At 40.3% G+C, this 21,817-nt stretch overlaps 1 protein-coding gene across 5 annotated transcripts in view; it reads left to right on the top strand.

Annotated features, from left to right (window-relative positions):
- LOC128355152 (R3H domain-containing protein 2) overlaps positions 1–21,817 on the top strand; it is a 64,806-nt gene that overhangs the window by 12,787 nt on the left and 30,202 nt on the right. For 4 of the 5 annotated variants that reach the window (XM_053315382.1, XM_053315386.1, XM_053315387.1 and 1 more), the window contains exons 3-6: positions 18,454–18,608; positions 19,143–19,304; positions 19,473–19,694; positions 20,336–20,377. In XM_053315382.1, the coding sequence (XP_053171357.1) occupies positions 19,536–19,694; positions 20,336–20,377 (201 nt within the window). In that variant the 5' untranslated portion in view covers positions 18,454–18,608; positions 19,143–19,304; positions 19,473–19,535. The remainder of the gene's footprint in view (positions 1–18,453; positions 18,609–19,142; positions 19,305–19,472; positions 19,695–20,335; positions 20,378–21,817) is intronic. The other variant, XM_053315384.1, reaches the window with a different exon arrangement.

A 21,817-nucleotide genomic window follows, 5' to 3' on the forward strand; every position in this document is an offset into this window, starting at 1 on the left:
AGGGGTGGAGGGAGTGAGGGAGGGGTGCAGGGAAAAGGGGCGACCTATGGACTTGCATAAGGCTACACGTAGGAAGTCCTGTGTTAAGAGGACCCTGAAATTTTTTTCCCCACAATGATCATCTTGGCTTGAAGGTGCAGTCACGGATTGCGATGACGACAGTTTATAAATGCATCAGAAATAGGAAATCTCTTTCGACAATATGCATTTACGTCACTGTTTTCTCCTCCTTTTTTTGTTGTTGAGAGAGAGAGAGGGAGAGAGAAAGAGAGAGAGAGAGAGAGAGAGAGAGAGATTGAGCTAGCTCTTGAATAAAAAATCTGTCGCTATAAATAGCAAGCAGTCCTCATGGCCTCAGCACTGTTTCAGGTTTACAAGACCTGGCTTTTCCATCTCCTCCTCTGTTCAGATGGTTATAGCCTTGTAGTCGTCCTCATCACATCCTTTTCTTTCTTCTTTTTAACATTTGTTTTTAATTGACATCCTATATTTCCGTCTGTGTGCTGGATATGGCTGTTTTATATAATGACTGCCTCTTTCTGTGTGTGTGTACCTCTCCGCATTGTAATAAATCAAGATGCATCAGTGTGTAAAGTGATGCACCCTTATTCAACTAGCTTGATGTGGCTCATAAAATAAGAATAATGCCATGATCTATCATTACATTATATTCATTATATTTTGAGGCACTTTGCCTTTCACTTATCTAGGCATGAAGTGACTTGTCCAGGTAAAAATGACAAAGTTGAGAAGCCAAAGATGCTCTAATTTCCATTTCACTGGACTTTAAAGCTGTTGTTCAACATGTATGATTTGAAAACAACAGAGCAGTCCGAGAAATAGTTCAGTGCTATTAGTTCAGTTATAAGATCTGACTGCACCACACAGTGTTTCTCCTGCCCGGCTGTTGGCAGCGCTACCGGATGAAGAGTCACACACACTGGATGGCAGAGGAGGTTGTAGCAACATCTCGTTCAAAAGTAGTATAGCCGACTGTACTATTTTATAAATATATTAGGCTACTATTAGTCCTTTACATTGACACTAATCAAGGATAAATATGATAACATTAAAGTAAGTTTTCTTATGCTAGAAAAAATGTAAATGTAATTCTTTATTGGTTAAAGCAAATTTCATAAAATGTGCATCTACAGCTCTTGACAGGTTTTGGGCTGTCTGGTTGCATGATGGGTTGTACTGTCTTATGACCATTACTTTTGTTGTTTGTTTGTGACTTTGGATTGCTGCTCCCCAGGTAGATGGTTCTCCTGCAGCCGCACTCCTGCATACTAATTGGAAATGTGTGGGAAAAAGACAGAGTATGAAAGAGAGGACGCTCGAGTGGGAGAGGAGGAAGGGGGGAAAAAAAATCAATAGCAACCCCTGGAGTAACGACTACTGTAATTGCCTTAAAGTCAGAAGGTTCACACTTTCTCTCTTGGATCTTTAAAACAATCCTCACACTCTTTTTGTTTTGATCAACAATGACAAAAAAAGAAATCTTTAAAAAAAAAAGAAGAAATTTCCACAATTTCCGTATCATCTGTTACGATTGCTTCCTTAGTGTCTCTCCTTTATTTTTCTCTGCTGGTTTCCACTATGAAGTCTTATGGTGTTTACTCATGTTTGTGTCTGTTCAACTGTCTTATTTATCCTCATGTATTTGTTTTTATTATTAATAGGTTTATTAGTTTAGTTTCTTCAGAATAAGACTGGTCCAGTAGCCTGTGGGTTTACATACATGCTACATAACCGCAACATTCATAGTTTGATTCTAGCAGCAAATATTTGTAGATGTTTTTGTGCTCCCCCACATTTCCTGTCATCCAATGCTATCCAAGAACGATATGAAAAAATATGATGATGATAATAAATAATGAAAAGTAATAGTTTGTTTTTTCACTTGAGTACAGTCATTATGGCGCTAATTTAAAATGGTAGAATAAACTTTAAGTTTGGAGTCTGCTTTAGGGCCAACATGATAAAGGAAAGATGACATTGTGGTGCAAACTAGGCCAGCCTAATATCTGCCTGATGCTGAGAGAGACATACCCACTTGTTGATGTTTCTACAGAGACGGACAGAGGGAGCAAGTGAGAGAAAGAAAAAAAAAAGTGGCCACAAGAGTCCTCTAAAGCCAATAGATGACATTTTCAAACAGAAATGACAGAGTAAATGATGAATAATTGAGATTAGAGAGAAACGTGGAGAAAACCAGGACCAGTTTAGGAGTGGTTGTTTCTGACGTAATTATAAGACAGTGATGGATGAAGAGATTGAGGGACAGAGAGGCAAGAAAACTTGGAAGAAGGTGGAGTCAGATAAATTGCTATCCTTAAGCAGACGGAGGTATTGGGAGTGGTTGGCTTTTACAGGTAAACAGATGGCATAGCACAGCGCGACGCTGACCTGCCACTGCTGTCAGGTCAGCTACGTGATCTAGCTACTCGCTGCAGTGTGCAGTTTCTCTAATTAACACTACCTCCTAATCTGCGCTGGGGCTGCAGTGTTGCCAGTAAACCACACAAACTCATTCCCTCACACACATGGGATTGATAAGTAGAGAGCAAAGAATTAAATGTATTAAGCGATGGCAACAAACTTCAAATACTTTCTTAACTTAAGATGCTTTTTGAAATGTTGTTCCAAACATTTCAAGTAGGAGGATGGCAAAATCTGAGGATGACTAGAGTTTGATCTGCACAGCTGGATACAAAAGATTGTCTTAGCCCTCACACGTCTATCAAATGATCTGCACAGTATGCGTGTCACTTTGTGTCTACAACTCTTACAGTCAACAGCAGGCCTGTCATCACCCCCCCCCCCCCCCCTCCTATTTTTCTATTTTAGCGTTGCGTTGTCATTGCAGGAACATTGCAGTAGTCCAATGCCTGGTGTAACGATAATGTGAAAAGGACAGAGGTAGTGCTAAACAGTTAATGGACATTTTAATTGAAGTCATAAAATAACATACTACAATTTTCAAATTTCTGGAAGTATAGTGTTTATTAGAGGCGAAATGTGTTTTAAATGAAATACTGTCATACTGCAGAGATGTGCTGGCCTACACTTAAAATTCTAAAAAACGTCTTCTGCATAGATCCCTACAAAAATCACACAGTCACCATTTTATTATGCTTTGGAATGAAAATGAGAATAATTATGTAAAAGTGATCATTCTCTCTAATATTTCTAATCATATCGCAATTACAATATCATTCAAAAAAATAGCAATTAGATATTTTACAAATTGTTCACCTCTGGATAGATGCCATGTTTTTACGTGATTGCTGCTGTTTTGGCTGTTCAAACCACAAGTTGATAGATATTAGAGATTGTATGTGTTGTGTTTGATACTGAGATCTTTTCTTGGGTCTGTGTTTGGTTTGCAGACCCTGACCTGTGGGTTTTCAGGCTGTGAGATTTGAGGGGAACTATATATAGCTGACTAGGGTTTCTCCTCCTCCTTTGTACCCCTGGCACCTAAGTTGAAGGGGGGATGTTGGGTGCAAGATTGAGCTGTATGTTGGCTGGATGGATATCTGAAGGACTGGCATACTGCCTTCCTGCTGGCTATTCTGAAGTGCACAAGCCACATTGTAAGAGACCACACCTTCTGCTGGCCCAGTACAGACAGCCTGGCTGTTTGACTGGCTTGATGCCTGACTTGTGGGTTAGGCCGGCTGGTTGGCAGCACTGAAGCCTGCATCGCTGTTTTGGTATGGCAGCCCAGCCAGCCAGCTGTTATTAAGTGTGGCTATGGCAAATGGAGGTGTTTGTGCAGATCATAGAGGACATTGACCACCATCTGGACCCATCTAACTCTTAGCCAGTGCATTATTTAACATATACTTAGTAGGGATGCCCGATATATCTGTGGCCAATATATTAATGACTGATTTAAGTAAGAAAATTAATGTTATTGTTCTGATAATGCACAGTGATTGCTTCTGATAATATGGGACCTTTTTAGGGATAAAACAGTGCGAGTATTTGTCCATGCAATAGAATATGCTCTGTGAAACAAACTATTTAAATGTCAAAACAGGTTTATAATCCATGCCTGGAACAATTGTTCTAGAGAACAACTTTCACCTGGAACATTTTGGCAGCGCACCATTTAGCTGTAGTATGCTTATGGATGCTTGCTTGCTTGCTTAGCAAAGGAAACCTGGTTACCTTGGAGTGTCGCTGCCGTCAGAATGACAGACGAGTGCAACAATACCGTGTTTCTTCAGCCCCTCCCCTCCTCTCTGTGCAGGTTGACTCGTCACTTTGCCTTTCAGTAAAGCAATTCAGAACAACAATAAAATTATTGGATTTGATCGTGGTCAGACAGCACATCGTAAGAAGCAGTTCTGAGACAGAAAAATGTAGTTAAAGTATTGCAGTGAAAGTAATGGTTTGCTTCCTCTGACTGATAAATGATTATATGTGACATTATTAGATTATTAATACGCATCAGTGTGTAAGCAGCATGTTACTGTTGTAGCTTCTGGAGGAGTCATCGATTTATTAAAACGATTAATCGACCAATCGGATCAGTGGTTCTAGCTTGTAAGGCGCCCGTATGAATTCCCCTTCAGTGCCCTCCTTATATATAGATCAATAGATAGAAATAACAACCATAAATACCAAAATGATATACAATCATAAATACAAGGAATAGAAACATTATTGTCGATGACGTCGACTAATTGTTGCACCCCATACTTTTGAATGGGTATTTTTACCTCTGTCTTGCTCTGCTCTGCTCTCTGTCAGTGCCTGTTTACGCAACTGCGGACCTGAGCTCCCCCCCCCCCCCACACACACACAGTGAACAGCAGTGTGTAACTTCAGAGCAGAAGCCACGGCGGAGAGAATGAAGCCAACTTTTTGTTACTGGATTTGATGGAGACAATCCTCACAATTGAGAAGCTTACTTATGCTTCGTTCAAGCGCAAATTACCTAAGTAATGTTTTGTAATCTTTGCTTAAAAAATGACTAATTACGCATTTGTTTTTGCTGTAAAAAAAAAAACCCAAACTTGACAGCACTTATTTCACTAGAGAAACCAACAGAGAAACTGCATTCAGTGTAAAAATGTGTTCAGTCAGATGGGGATGGTACAATGATAACAGGTTATGTAGCTTCCTCTTGCTTCTTGCATTTTAGACTATTTAATGGTTAAGAGTCCACTGATACATCAGTCAGTTCTACAAGTGCTGTCGTCATGTAATTGACGCTTCTTGTTTTTCTTTTTGGTCACCCCCAGTAGGTCATCCATCACACTTTACTACACCAGAGCATGTGTGTCAATCATGGCAATTGATTGAGCCCGTATTGATCTACAATCTACAGTATTGAAGAGTGGGCAGTTCACAACAGTGTCATAGTGTGGCTAAACATTTCATTAACAGAACTTTGAAATGTATGTTTTTTTGTACAACAGCAAAATGTTTATTTTACACCCAGTTCTGAAAGGAGGTTGAGGATGAAGCACCAAAAAGACCTGGTTTTGTTTAAAACAAAAAGAAAAAAAGACAGCACTTGAATAAATAGCAACTCACACTTAATGATTAACATTTTAGGGATATAGCTATATAGAATATAGCTTTATTTAGGAATATACCTGAGGTTGATCAACAGTGGATTTGAAAAGGCTGATAAAGTGAAAGTTTAGAGGATGGATAGCTGAGTAATTGACCGACACCAGCCTCCCACCCACTGTGAAAAAAATCAACACCATCGGAAATGAACAATCTTTGACTTGATTTAGAAACTGGTTCACTGTAGGCATTTAATATTTATCTTATCCATACTATTTTAATGACTAAAGTATTGGGTTTTCGTTGTTTTTTTTTTAACGTTTAATACGTTTAATACGTTGAGAACAGGATTATAATTGATTTATATTTTAAACACAGATAAAGGCTCTCTCAAAAGAAGCAACAACAAGCCACAACAGCAAAGTCACTATATGAACTCAATATCTCACTGGAAACAAATGTAAAATATATTTCTGACAAGAAAACCATGAGTGTTTTAGAAAGTTTAGAAAGAATGAACAACAGACACATGAGTGACTATCAATCATCCCCCCTGTCCTCTGTCTCCCTCCCTCTGGTTTTGACAGAGAGGACAGGTTTGTGTCAGACAGTAGCTGAGTTTCAAGAATTTTTCAAATTTTAAGATTCGCTGCAAAGATAAAAAGTTTGAGTACAAACATACAATTTTCATTTAAGCTTGTTCAACAATTGTGCTGTGGTTGTGTAAAACATACCGGGAGACTGTGGACACAGCAGGTGAAAATATGTCTTTTCTAAATGTTTTTACTTGTTGACAAAGTACTTGGTACTTTTACTCGTGAAGGCGTAGTTGTTGTCAACTTCAGTAATCCTAGAGTTATCTTCACTTCACTGTGTCCACCAGCCTCTGTGTGTGTGTGTGTGTGTGTGTGTGTGTGTGTGTGTGTGTGTGTGTGTGTGTGTGTGTGTGTGTGTGTGTGTGTGTGTGTGTGTGTGTGTGTGTGTGTGTGTGTGTGTGTGTGTGTGTGTGTGTGTGTGTGTGTGTGTGTGTGTAACAAAGATAGCAGTGGGGACGACAGAGAAGTAGCTCCACTTATAATGGTAGTGAAAACCCTGATTACCTTGACTTTGTGTATGTGGGATGTACGTCCCTGCATGACCTGTGTGTTGTAACGTATTCAAGAAAACATCTCATTGTGCCTTTCCCAAATTACCATGCCCACCACCAGACAAAATATAAAAGTTCTCAGTCCAACATGAAGCTGCAAAACAGTGTAAGCGAGATTAAGACACAAGAAATTATAGGACCACAATGTGGGAGCACAGTGACATGATTTTACCTGGAATGCAAAGCATCTTAGGGAGTTGGTTGTCTTCCTCACTCCAAGCTACTGATCCATGATGCTTGGAGTGCATTTTAGTTGTGCAACAGAAAAACACGACTCGCCATATTGCCAATGGAGATGTGTGTCACATGATTTGAGGAAAGCACCAACAGGAGACTGGGAGTGGAGTGATTATGAAAGGTTTTGAGGGGGAGCGGAAACTACAGCTGCTTCACTTAGCTCACAAATCGGCTAGGACAGAAAATAATAGAAATTGGGAGAGAGAGAGGCAACCAGAAAGACACAGCTACAGTGGGCAACATCTGGAAACCGATAGATATAGACTGGGAGGCAGTGGCGGCTGGTTAATGCGGGGCACTGGGGTTAGGGTTAGGTGCCGCCCCCTCCAAATATCTAGAGAAAATCTTTATAGTAAATATAAATTAATTAGATAATGCTTAATAATAATTATTAAGTAAAATGTATTTGCTTGTAAAATGCTCCTGTTAGTCTCTCAGCACCTGTCGGCAGTCATTATAAATCGATTCCAAATGGTATTTTATTCATTTTTATATGTACTTCCTGTGTGCGGGTGCCAGCCTAATGGGAGTCAATGTAAGCCCTCAAACTTTTGACAAGCACATGACCTGAAGCTGCTCTCTGATTGGCTTCCTTCAGTCTTCCCATAGGGCGCAGCTCAGTGCGCCCTGGACACGCCCACATTTATTGGCAGTGAATTGTTGATGTTTTATGTTTTTTTAATCTACTGTAATTGGACGATTCTGGCTGTGATTCACGCCCTACCATCAGCTGCTGTCACTCAAACTCCTGCTGACAGTAGTTTCAGGAGATGACATTAAAGTGGAGCCATGAGAAAAAAAGACGATTATTTGATAATTTCTCTACAAAAACATCATTTCACAAGACTTTAAGAGAAAAAGAGGATAAAGCAGTTTGGACCTGACAGGCTTTAGCAGCAGCAGGTGGGGCTTCTCCCACTGCTGTTATAAACGGAGCTGGCTAGCTGGATGTGGTGTGAGTTGTTCCTTTTATTGCTTTATCTGTTTGCTGATTTAAAGTGTCAGCATTGAAACGTCGTGGATAATGACGGGGGAATGAGACTTAAAACATCTCTCTGAAAAATGCAAACACAAAGTTTTTTAGCAGGCTTAGCATTGCTGAGCTCTTTCTGCAGCTGGCCACATCTGGTCACATGTGGACCTCCTCTATGCCAAGCTTCACAAGAGGAACTAGATTCAGATACATTTCATTATTAAAACAAGAAGTTAAACAAGTGTATCTATTGTCCTGTATAGATATCGCAGCAACTAACAGATTACAGTGAAATCAGGACTGAAGACACAATAACTAAAATATACATGGTGGTGTCTCTTTTTAAGCATATTACCTTTATAGGTAACTCTGCTTTAACTGCAGGTAACATTAGGTGAAGTGAGTGAAATGGGCATTTTATCATGTCTAATTGTAATTTTTTATTCCTCTCTCTGTGGATCTAAGATACCATATTGGGACAAACCAGGGAACGTCATAGTGTGTTGTGTTGTTTTTAGATTGGTTTTCCTTTCTTATTTTAATTTTTTTGCCACGGTATGAAGTGGTGCTACGGTTTGTTTGACACTAACCCTAGGACCACCAACCATCAAACTGCACCCCCCCGAACATTTTGAAAAAAACATTTTGAAATTGTATAGTAAGTGGTATTTTCTGTGTCATATCTGGGGCCAAGTTTTTGGCCCGATTTACGTGTGACCTGGAGGAAGCTGCCTAACGGCGTGATAAGATATGCATCACAAGCTTAGAGGCAGAGCCAGTCCACCACCAGCTAAACCGAGAGACGGTTACAAACCGAGACAGACAGCTCGAGACACCCAGGCACTGAGTGCAGAGGCGGGATAGTGATAATAAAGTTGTGTGGTGGTTCAAGCTTGATTTATGCTCCACCAGTCATTGGTGCTTCCCCCGTAGGCCTGGAGTCCCTGCGTACCTGGCTGGGTGAAGCATTCCAGGAAAGCCCACTGAGTGGACAGGACTTATTAATATATCAACTATGGAGACTGTTCATATGGGGAAAGTATGTCAGAGTTCTGACTGGTAGGCATATTACATGGCAGGCTGTCCTGCTACTGCTGTTATTAACAAACAAATAGTGAGATGCTGCAGTAAACTTAAATTTCACCATTTACAACGAGCGAGTTTCGGGTGGTGTTTTTGGATTTCATGTTTTTTTGTAAAGAAATGAAATGGGTTGGAAACAACACCCAACCACCCTGAACCTGCACTTTGTCCAAACAGTTTTGGTGCGTACCCAAGAATCACTTGAGAAATGGACAGATGAAATGCAAATGCACTCATCAGGGTCCCTGCATTTCATCTGTCCTCCTTTTATTGAATGTTGGCACTTGGCACACACGCGTTTGGAGATTAAAATGATATCATTGATCATGGCAAAGACACTTAAAAAATGTCAATAAAATTACATGTATATATATTATATCGATATTGTGATATGAGACCAGATATAGAATTTGGATATCGTAATATTGTGATACCGCACAAGTGTTGTTTTTTTCCTGGTTTTAAAGGCTGCATTACAGTAAAATGATGTAATTTTCCGAACTCACCAGGCTGTTGTAGGTGTTTTATTATTTACCTTTATCCACTTTGTCATTATATCCAAATTACTGATGATTATTCATCAAAAATCTCATTGTGTAAATATGTTGTGAAAGCACCAATAGAGAATATTGTGATATCGATATTGAGTTATTTGGTCAAATATATCGTGATCTTTGAGTTTATCTATATCGCCCAGCCCTACATGATTATCATTATTGCTTACAATAAGCTTACAGTGTTCACTAGATGTATTTACAGCTACGTTTACAAGTTAAAGGTCTTATGTGTGAGAATCAGACATTTCTTCTCATTAGTGACACCTGTGGCTGTAAAGTTAGCTGCAGTCAACATCCTGTTGCTAGTTCCCAGAGTATGAGACTATTGCAGGTGATGTCTTTGTCGTCGCTTACACTCTAACCACTAAGATCTCTAACATTGTGTTTCACCACCTTTTGGAGTACCAGCAGACAAAGCAAGTGTTCTGCTCTCACCCTGGAGCTTGTTTTCTGCTCCTTTGTTGAGGCAATAATCTTTTAGCTGTGTGTGTGTGTCACCGCTTCTGGGACTCCTCACCTCTTAGCAGGCCCTGCTGGCGTACCAGCTTCAGTCCATTAATGTGCAGTGGTTGAGCACTATTCCATTATTATTATGCTTCCAGTGAAGGTTTTAGGGATAACCTCAAATGTTTACCCCCTTATATCAGCTGGCCTGTAAAGCTAGTTTGAGCTGAGTAAAGCTGAGTGGCTACTTAGGAATGATACCCAGTGAAGAATGCTGACTTTACCTCATGCATATGTGTTTGTTTGTGAGGGAAAACATTCTGTCTTCTAAGGCCCACTTCCTCATTCTGGAGGTCTGTTCTTGTGTATCAGAGCTCAATCTGTTTAGTTCAAGGTTTAACTCCACCAGACCTCATAGTTAGTCACTGCTCTCATCAGCACAGAGTGGAGCAGATCTGTCTGCAGTCAGACATTGTGTAAAAAGGGAGTCATCACCAATCTGCACATTTAAATAACTGTGTGTGAATGACTCACATTCTGATCACTTTCTAAGCCCCATTATGTCTGCATGCCTGTGTGTACATCTGCAAGCCTTATTTGGTTGCATGTGTGTGTATTTGTTGAGTCTATGCCATTGAGCTGTGTTCTTAAAGCTGTAACACATGATGGTGTGTGTGTGTGTTTTTTGTGTGTACATCTCTGTGTTGTTTTATTTGTGTTATGCGAGTACCCAGTGATATGTACACCGGGCCTTCTAATTGGGGAAAGGAGGGGGGTCATGAGAGAGAAAGGGAGAGAAAAATATGGGGGTGTTGAGGGATATGGCTGCTTTTCTCTTGGTGACAGAGCCTGTTGCCATGGAGCTGGTCCTCTCATTGGTTGAGGTCTGGTCCAATCGCTTAACAGCACAGATTGTTTCATCATTGAGAAGTTTTTCCTCTCTTCCTGTCTCACTAGTCAGCCCTTGCTCCTCCATCTTCCTCTCTTCTCTGTTTTTTTCCCCCCTCCAATCTCTCCTACGGTCTCCTCTGCTGCCCCCCCCCCCCCCCCACACACACACACACACACAAATCTTCTCCCCAGTAAAAGAAGCAGATACATTACATAAGGTTTATAATGAGTGCAGGAGCTGCCACCCAATTTCATTTTGACACAGTTGTTCATTTTACATCAGCAGCTCAAGTTAAGCAGGCAGGATCTCCTTACTGTGCCTGAGAAGACAAGATAACCTCGTAATCCCGCAGCCATCCCATTGTTGCATACCGGACACTGAGATATGTTTGAATCATGCTCCTGAGTGGCCAGACAGGTTTAAAGACTCCAAAATGCTGTTTGACAATAAGAGTCTCACCAAAAACATCTCGTGGACAGACAGACTTTTTTTTATTAGTTGCTGAAGGCTCAGGATTGACTATGTTTTTAAGTTCAAGAAATAAATGTTAAACGTTAAGATATTTGACACGTTTATATTATGTGTCATGTGCTATTAAAACAGCTTGGCATTATCCTTCATTTTGCAAGATGAAACTCTGTAATGTGCTCTGGTGGTGTTATTAACTCGCTCTCTAAGGGTAACTCTTGATTGTGGACTGATGAGGATGCCTTCTAGGCCCTGCATGCTTCTTGTATCAGAGAATAGAAGTGCATCAGGAAAACATCAGGATGGCCTGCTTACTTTAGTGGCTTAGGTTAAAAAAATGGGTCAAAGGTGTGGATTTTTGTGGCTCTGATAACTGCATGTTTTGTGGAGACATTTCAAGAGGTTGTATGAAATGCTACAACCATAACCAAATGCCAGACCAAATCGCTTATCTGTCATTATCATGTAACCCTTCATTTGGTGCACACTGGGTTTTTATTTCGACTGTGGCATCAGACAACAGTTCCTGGATGATGAATGGTTCCTTGTCTTCACCATCACTGATGGGGGGTTTTCTTGATTCTGACTCATTTTTTCTCTTTTGTTGTTCCTCTGAACCGTTTCCTTTGGCTGCTAGCTCACACATTAGGTCTGCTCAGTCGTCATCTTGACTGTGCATAGTTTGTCACATGATACGCATACGGTCTTGTCGTTCATTGATGCAACTTTGGGAGAAATTAGGAGCTGACGCAAATAAGCCAAAATTGTCAAACTTGTTCTTTCTACCTCACACTGAACAAACAGGTGTGGATAAAAACCCTTTTTTCTCTCTAGCTGATATTTTATTGGTTTGCATTTTAGAATAAACGTATGTTCTCTCACAACATCTGTTGTAACAGTTGTACGTGGAAATTCATCATATTTAAGTAAAGATACTATTTGATCATGTTAAATGGCAAATAACACTTCTGGATCGCACCATAAAATATTAATTACTTTTAAAAGAGAGCATTTTACAGTAAGAGAAGAAGAAGAATTAAATGATTAATAGTGAGTTTTTTCTAATTTAATTCACATTTAGTTTGGTTCATTGTTTTGAACATTAATGATCATTTCATAATTCTTATTTATTTATTTAATTCCATATTTTTCTCCTTCACCACATTGTAGCATGCACGTTGTGTTTTCATCAATAATGCATACAAGACCAGGATCCCCTCTCTCTCTCACGCTCTCTTTCTCTCTCTCGCTCTCTCTCGGTCATTCCTTAGGCTGTCTATGCCTCCTCTGTATGTTTTGCCACATGCAGCAGGGAACTATACACAGGTTAAAACTAGTGAGAGAGAGAGGTAGGTAAGTAGGTAACTAGTGAAGGAGGGGAGGGAAGGAGGGAGAGAATGAGTCATAGCTCGTCCCACAGGACTGAGTGGGCTGGCTGAGTGGAGGAGGATGGCGTCAGCAGCAGGCCTGACAATTTAAGAAGACACATTAAAAGAGGAAGAAGAGAGAGAGAAAGAGACAGAGAGCTAACACTTACTAGTAGGTGGATGGAGAGAGCGATATCGATGGGAGGGGTTGACGTGGAGGAGGCGGAAAGCAGGAAGGGGTATCCTCATTGCAATGAGAGAGAATGGAGAGAGGGGGTGGCAGGAAGAAGGACAGACAGACATAGATGGAAAAAAGAGAAACTCTCTTCTGCCACATTTGACCAATCGTGTCCCCCTCATCTGTGCTCTGTTCTTGTTAGTCTGCCTTCAGTGCAGTGATGTTTTTCTCTCCATGTCTTTTGTCTCTGTTGTCTTCTACGTTTCCCGGCTCTGTTTATCAGAAAAAGTCACTAAAGTCACTTTAATCACTTATACATAGCTTATATCAGTAAGTATGTATTCTAAAGTGTGTATTGTTCAATAATGCATGTAAAGATATGCTTCTGTGTGACTCTCAGACTCTGTTTTAGTGTAATTGTTGATGGGCTGTTCTCTACAGCCCCCAGTGCTTTGCCAAACCCCCCCCCCCCGTGTGGGATTGTGCAACCGATGCAAAGGGGAATCCTCTCTGACACAAACAAACACTGGTGCACACACACTGGGAGCGCTGCTGATGTATATGTGCACGCACTGAGCTTGCACACACTCTGCCATTACTGCACATACACACACACACGCACACACACACACAACAGCCTCCACTCTGTGAAGACATAACCTTGCTGCCTTTTGTGAAATGGGTTCTCTCTGACGTCAAATGGGCGAGGTGCACCCTCTGAATACAGAGGAGCTGAATTGGGTCGAGCTGCCTGTGTACGTCTCTCTCACTGCTGTCTGTGGGTTTGTACGAGCTCGCTCACTCCTGTTTGCGCTGCGCCTCCATTCACCTTCATCTTTCATTCAGCCTCTGCAGAGAAAATGGAGAGGCATGTCTGCTGCGCGCTGCCATTATGAAATTTGAAATAATGCATAATATGTAAATAATACATCAAATGCATAATGAATGGAGATAAATAACTGATAATAGCGGCTCTGAATCATTATAGATACACAGTTGTTGGAATACATAGTGCTCGTTCCCAGTTAACATGCATACTGGCTGTCAATCAAAGAGAATAGATAGCTACTGTATACTCAGCTGCACTGTACTATATCTGTACTGTACACTGCATACTCATAAAACAATGCAGTAGTTTGCTCCTGGCAAAATAATTTCATTGATTAATCTGCAACATGTTTTGAAAAAGAGAGTCTCATTTGATTTCCCTGAGTCTAAGGTGCCATCTTTCAATTGCTTCTGCTGCTGAACAGCATTTTTACCTTTTTTAATTAAGAACATTAATTTAAAAAAACTGGATTTAAAATGTTGGTATTTGAAAACTTTACCTTGAGGTACAGCATTTTTTTTTTGGTTTTTAAAAGTTTTCCAATGTATTGTAGAGATTATAGATGATTAAAAACATATGAAATAGATCAATTGATAATCAAAATAATTGTTGTCAGTCTTTTTTTTAAATGCGCTGGTGCTCAGCTACAACAGCTTGGATTAAACCAGTGCATGATGTCCGTAAGTTAATGAGACATTAACTAGTTCTCTGATTAGCGGATCACTTAGACCTTTTATAGACAAGGCCGCTGCTCTGACCAGCCAGCATACAGTAGAATTCCTCTCATTTCTCTGGCTCGCCCCGCTGCTAACTATTGCTGAGACCCTGACCTAGTTTGACCCGGAGAGGCTAAATCTGTCAGTGAGCTCATACCTGCACAAAATATTTAGACTGTCGAGCCTACTGTCTGAAGTTGTCCTATACATTCTTTGTGCCTCACCACATACACATACTGTAGACCAGACAGATAGCTCTCCCTGTCTATTTCACTCACTCATACACACACACACACCCATATAAATCCAATGTTTCACTCAGGGTTCCCTGCCATTGGTGGTCTTTGGTGTGGTAACTTGACACAGTGGGCAGGGCAGTGTTTGACCTGTATGCCTCAGCTGGTTGCCTGTCATCAGGAGCAGGTCAGTGTGTCCTGCACTGCATTATGACAGCTGATGAGGATGATGGTGACTTTCTGTGGGTGAATGACCCCCTTAGTGACCCATCGATTGTGCTTACCACTGTGGTGTCACTGGATTTTGTGAAACATCATCATTTTGTCAGAGCAGCCTTCTAAAAAAAGTGTTAAATTGCTGCTGTGTTTATATAAATGTGATTACATTTAATTTTACACTATCCAGAAGTGTATGAATAATTTGCTGTTGTATCTAAAGGAAGAAAAGATTTAAAATATTGCTTCAAATGTTGCCTCAACAAAAACGTTTGGTACTAGCTATATAGAGGAGTAAATTGATATCTATATACTATAGTCCAGCTTGAAAGAGTGATCAATGTTGGGCACAAAGAGGGCACCCCTGCGCTACAGAGTTACACCACTTTGTAAAAGTGGTTCTATGAGGTCAGCGTGTTATGGATATGGATAACCTCTTGTACTATGATGTAACTGGCCCGAGTCCCATGTGAATCAGCCACCCTGCTGCATGTCTGCAGCCACATGTGATGATGCACACAGTTGGCAGAGAGATGTCAACATCAGACCCACCGACACACTGACTTAACTGGGACACAACAAGCTCAGAGATCTGTGCTGCTGCTGGTTTTGTAGTTGTTGAGACTGAAATGAACAGTCTATTGACACATTGTAGTTTACTTCTTTAGCTTGAATCATCTTAAGACAGGTGGACGGGGGCGGGGTATGCTCCAAATGAACTAGTTCTCACAAAGTGTCATTCTACCACGTCCAAAGGCTTAAGTGTTTACAGCTGTTCTGAGCAGCCACACTTGATGTCAGACTGAAAAGTCTCCATTTATGGGCGGGGGAGGCACAATAAATGTGAACTGTGTAGGATTGTCAGTTTTGGAAAATTACAGTAAATGTCAGAAGGAGTCCCCCTGTATTTTGACATTCGGGTACAGCGATTTCAAATGTGTTTCTATAGTGTAAGAATGAGGTTGCTTTTATATCATTAGTAGCAGTATTTTATTGTAAATGTTTAACACAATGCTGTGGCAGTATAAAACATGAAGAGCAAATTACCATTGTCATTATTTCTCCATCAGCAATATATCATGTTTCCTTATCCACTTACCTTTTCTGTTGTTGTCATAAATATAACACATTTGGTCACTGCTTTACAATTCAACTTTTTTACCACCCAACCATCATGCTTTTTATCACGAGGCTTGATGTTTTCCCAAACATCTTTATCTTTAGAGTTATCGGATTTGTGGGTTAAGCAGTCATTCAACATTGTTTGCAGTAACCATTCATCAGATGATACAGAACAAATTGACTTCCAATAATTTGTTGGAGTGGCTCAATGTGAACATTTATTTCAAGATATTGTCCCTTGTATTTTTAGATGATGCCATCTTTTCTCTATGAGGCATGAAAGGGCATGTATATTTGTGTTTTCTGGTGTCTGTGGTGTTTGTCTAATAACAGTGGGGCAAGCACATTTGGAGTCTGTTTTTTAAGATGCTTCACTATTCATCTGGTTTTTTTCAGTTAAGCAGCACTGATTGGACTGCTTGATATCTTATGACCTAAATGACTGAAAACCCACATTTAATTGTATCACCGACAAAGATTGCTTGAACTCTGGAGCAACTGGAACATCAGCAACGGCCTATCTGGTCTCTCTCTTTTCTTTTTTTTCACTTTCCCCTGTTCGTTCTGCTTCTGTCTTTCCATCGCTGTTAGTGTGTATGCTCACTGCAATCCATGTATTTATTTTTAATATCATTCTTCCCCTTGCCCTTCTTACTGGTACCCGCTCAACACAAATGGCAGCAGTTGAGAATGACGTTACCATCTCCTTGGCAACCCCGTGGGCCGGTTTTGTGCGAGTGTGTTGAGGGAAGCAGGGGGGAGTGTTGAGAAGAGAACTGAGGAAACATGGGAGAGAAATGGGTGGAGGAGGAGTAGAGAATAGGTGAAGCTGGTTTTATTCATAAGCACAACATTTCTGCCTCTGATTCACTATTTGGCCCGCAGCCCCTCCCTGCCATCAGGAGAGCGCAGTCTGCTCAGCCAGAAGATTGACACTCAAGATTAAGCATTGTTATTGCTTTCTAATCCAGAACCATTCATTCTTTTTTCGTTCAGTAGCCTCTGTGTGTGTCTGTGTGTCTGTGTGTGTGTGTGTGTGTGTGTGTGAAAAAGAAGAGATGTATCTGTATCGTTTGTATCTGCCCGGATGGTGTTGCTGTATTCTGGGCTGCGGTGTGGTCGGATTGTATAAGCAGAGTGGGGTTGGGGCATGTGGGTGTCCTGGTCAATGATGTGGTGTAATGCTGCTGATACTGCTGCCGCTACTGATGACGCCTTTGCTGTTGCATTGCCTGGGTCTTCCCCACACTGGGATTCCCTGCCTCGTTTCTTCGCTCATTTTATCTGTCCTGCAGCACAGTGCAGCAAAACGGTGCAGGCAGGGAGAGGCATGCATGAATGGCACTCATCCGTGCTGCATGCATACATGCTGGTAGTCGTGCTTCTGTTGCTTGAATTTTATGCTCGCTTTCACCCTGTCACACTATTGCATGCACAATAGTGTGTGTGGGATTATATGCATACTTGTCATTTTTCTTTCCATAAGCACACATGACTAATGCTGCTGTTGACCTGGTGCTAGCAGAGGAAATAGGCTTGTGGGACAGACGGATTGCTATTCATCTGTGTTGTCTTTCTGTGTATGTTAACGGGTGTCATGCCTAAGACATCACAGTTACTGCTTTGGAGCCAGAATTCACCCCGAGGTTGGTTTGTGATTCTGTCATGTTTTCCTTGCTTGGTAAATGAGTTTAATGATGTAAGTGAGAGTGATGGATGATACTCGTCATGACAAGGCTCATCATACAATCATCACAAATGTTGTTTTAGACGGTTCACATCAGAAAAGCTGCTGAGTTTTCATGTTGTGTGTTCAATTACAGCTGACCAGTTTACATGACTATTGACAGAAAACCCTTTTAGCAAATTTTTGATTTTGGATCATATAAGTAAAGCTGACTTGTAGCCCTTCTTAATTGCATGTTAACCTGAAAACATGACATGAGTTTATTTTATAAGCTTATTTCAGTGACTTGTTGTAGAAGCAGATGGATTACATAAAAACACTATATTGTTAACTATCAGTTGTACTTTTCTTAAGATAAGAAAAAGGAACCAGTTGGCACAAAAAGAACCTCAAGCTGTAAATAACCTTTACTGCACTTCACAGCTTTTCTTAATGAATATTTCATGTCTGACATGCTGTTAGTAGTTGCTAGAAATGTGGTCAACCCATTTTTGATTGGATGCAGACATTCCCATTCATAAAGAGTGGGGCTAATAGAGTACCTTCATTTTACAAAGTGACAAAGTCAAGTAATTAACAATTTAGGAAATTTGGGGAGAATAAACCTGACTTGCTTGATTGGTAAGCAGTGTGTGCCAGCAGGCTCTGAGCTTTCAGCTGCTTCATCCCCCTCCCTTCTAGAGGCAGCAACGGCAGCAGCAGCGATGAGTCACTCAGTGTGTGAAACATGACGTCATCCGTGTCTTCCTCTTTTGCTCTTGGTGTACAGGACTCCTGACTGGAAGACAGACCATGCTGCTACATTGAGCTGGAGGGAGAGAAAAGAGAAAGGCCCCAGAGGACCGCTGAGGTGGTGGCTGGTCTGTTGGTGTGCCCCTCCCCCTTGGCTGGCTTACGTTTACCCCTTCAGTTCACCTGATTGCTGTAAATATTGCTGCCTTTTTTGTTTTTCACATATGCATGTTAATTTGCTAGTAATATTGTTCTATTGAATAAGGGTTATTTTGGAGCTAATTTGTACTCCTACAAAAGATAGGCCTCTAAATGCATTTAATATTTGTTTATTTGTTAATAGAAATAAAGAATTGCAACTGAATATTGTAAACAGAACATCTTCATACTTAAAAAAGGAAAGTCGATGTAACAATCTTGTTGGATTTCTATTCTTTTTTCAGTTAACTTTTCTTTACTGGTATCAACCTGCTGTTAATGTATCAACCTGGCTAAGAAGGACCAGTCAGTTTCATTCATTGCTGAGTTGAATTGTCACTAGGAGCAGCAAAGTTTTCTAAGTGGCAGAGATGTACACTATTTACAGTATCTTTTTTAGATGAATCTGTTTCTTTTTAAATATTGATTTTGTCTCAGAATGAATTGCAAGTTATGCTGTAAAAAGCAATTGTTTAACTCATGAAACATACAACTCGTGACATTTTTCTTCCTCATTCTTCCTCATAGCCCCACCCTGAAGGCTAAGGCTTGCTATGGACTGCGCTTCGCCCCCTGCTGCAGCCCAGCCCAGTATACTACCTTAGTGGGTTCCCCTCATCTTCCTGTGTGTGGTGGTTCCCATCCAGACTCACTCTACAGAGTCGAGCACAGATCTGATACCACCTAGAGGTAGATTGTATTGCTGTACACTCTCACACACTCTGTATGTGCTCAGTCTTTCTGTTTGTCTTTCTCTTGGCTCTTTCATTGTCAAATATTTGCAGAGTTTTGGTGTTTAAAACTGTTGGAGCTTAAAATGCCCCCCCTCCTCTTTTTTGTTGCCCCTTCTACTCTCAGCCACTCCTGGGTCCTCCACCCAACCCCCTCCCCATCTCCCACCCTCCCCCCTCCCCGTCGAAGATGTCAGTGAGCCTGACAACAGACATCCAGCAGGAGGGAGAGAGTGGGCCACTCATCGAGCCCTGCAGTCGAGGCAAGACCTCCCCTCAACCACAGGGCACCAAGGAAGGTACAGGAGAGGGCCTGGAGCCTGAGGATAGCTCCTCGCAGGATGCACAGGTGGGAGGAAATGGAAAAGTATGACTATTATGTGGACCATTATGTTGTATATTACAGTGATGGATTTGTCGAATAATTGAATAAAACAAATCAAGACAGGAAGTGAAAGAGCTTGTTCTGCAAGAACAAGTGTTCATACAGCTGGTCTAGAGTATTTCTCCCCTGCTCTCTACCATATTTTACACACAACCTACTGTTAAGCCAACATACTTATTTAGCCTTTTTTCAGTTTCATGCAGATTTTGAATTTAAATATTTTGGAGACAAAGCCAACTAGAACAAAATCCTGTCAGCCCACCACAATGTATTATATGGTTAAGAAATCAGATTTGTTACTTTGTATGTACTGTAAACATAATGCTAAACTAAAAAGTGTTTTTTAATGTATATTTAATGGCATATAAAAGTTTACTGTCACCTTTAATATTTGCTTGGCTTTGTGGCCAATCAAATTGAATACATTAACATTTTTAAAATAAATTTAAAAAAAAATAAAATTAACTTGACTCTACAATCACAAAATAAAATCAGACAGTGCAAATTGCATGCTATTATAATGCATTGAATTCTGTTTACATACACTTTCCAGTTAAAGTCATTCAATAAATTCAAATTAGTAAAATGACAAATTTCTGTTGCAGAAACGGGCTCCTAACCACAGCCATGGCAGGAAAAGGGCCAAGGTAAGTGGTTTATGATCACTGAGTTTTCTTTTCTTTTCTTTTTTTGACACTAAAAAAGATAGTCAGTCAGATAGTAATCTTTCTGAAAGTCACCCAAGTAATTTTGTAATCCTGCTCCTTAAAATAACCCGCTGCTCGTTGGTTTTGTAACATGACCTTCCATTATTAACTCTCTAATCCTCTCAACTACAGTCTAATAAGGTGGACCACCCTCTCATTATCATTGGTCTAAAATCTTAATTTTCTAGAGCGTTGTAGTTGTCAGAGTGACCCAAGTGAGGCTGTGAGGGAGTTAAGACCATTGATACCAGTAATATTTGATAATAAGACGATTGTTTGCTAATTTTAAAAGATTTGACTCCATCCTGCTGAGTTAGCTGTGTTCAGATACAACGTGAAGAGATTTTGTGTCTTGCCTTGACCTCGCAACTAAAGCTATAGTTGTCTTTGTGTCATACAGTAACACAGTAGAGTAGGGATTGCTGGTTCAACTTCGCCTACCTCCAAGGTGCATTTATGTTTTATTTTTCATTTACACACATATGAAGCAGCATAACATCCAGATAACTGAAATAAAACAGATGTAACAAGAGCAGTCAAGGAGAAAGAGGCTAAAATCAAAGCACCAAAAAAAAGACAATGAAAAAATTAATTAACTAATAAATGCAACAGATTTAGGAAAAGACAAAGTAAATACATGACAATAAGAAGCACACAGAATGAACAGAAGACTTCATCAGTCAAACAATGTGAAAACAAGGATATATGACAGTAAATGATTTAAATATGAATTATTAATATTAAAAATATACCAATAATTAATTAGACATCATGAATTAAATGAAGTGACAATTGAGAAGGAAATACTAAGAGTTTAAAACTCCAGCAACACTTGTGGTATCAAGAACAACTTTATTATGAGAAGTTTTTCTCTTATAGAATCTCTTCAGAAGGTAAGCAGACACAACTTTTCATTCAGCTTAAAACCTTTATTAATTTAAGTGGAAGCACTTCCACCCTGCTTCCTGCTGCCTTATGTGATTCTATACCTGTCCCTGTCTTGCCATTGGCCTCTATAGTCACTTAAATTTGTATAATGCACCTGAATGGCAGCATATATCCTGCACAGTGGTTCCCAAAGTAGCACTGTGAGCATGGGCAAAGGTTGCTGCAAGATTAACCATATCATTATCAATGTACCATATCTATTGTGCATTTTTAACAATGTTTAACTACTTTTAATGTTACGTTTGTTTGAAACGTATGTTTCAAACATATAGAAACATAATAAATAAGCAATAAATCACCTTATTAGTACATAATCTGGGACAGCATCCTTAGCAGCTGTGTATTGAAGCTGTGTGTTCTCCATGTCTCACTTCAGCCCCTCCTCCATTCCTCAGGGAGCTCTTTATTATTAGTCGTAATTTAGGGCTTTAT

This window comes from Scomber japonicus, chromosome 3 (assembly GCF_027409825.1).
Source record: "Scomber japonicus isolate fScoJap1 chromosome 3, fScoJap1.pri, whole genome shotgun sequence".
Taxonomy (NCBI): Eukaryota; Metazoa; Chordata; class Actinopteri; order Scombriformes; family Scombridae; genus Scomber; species Scomber japonicus.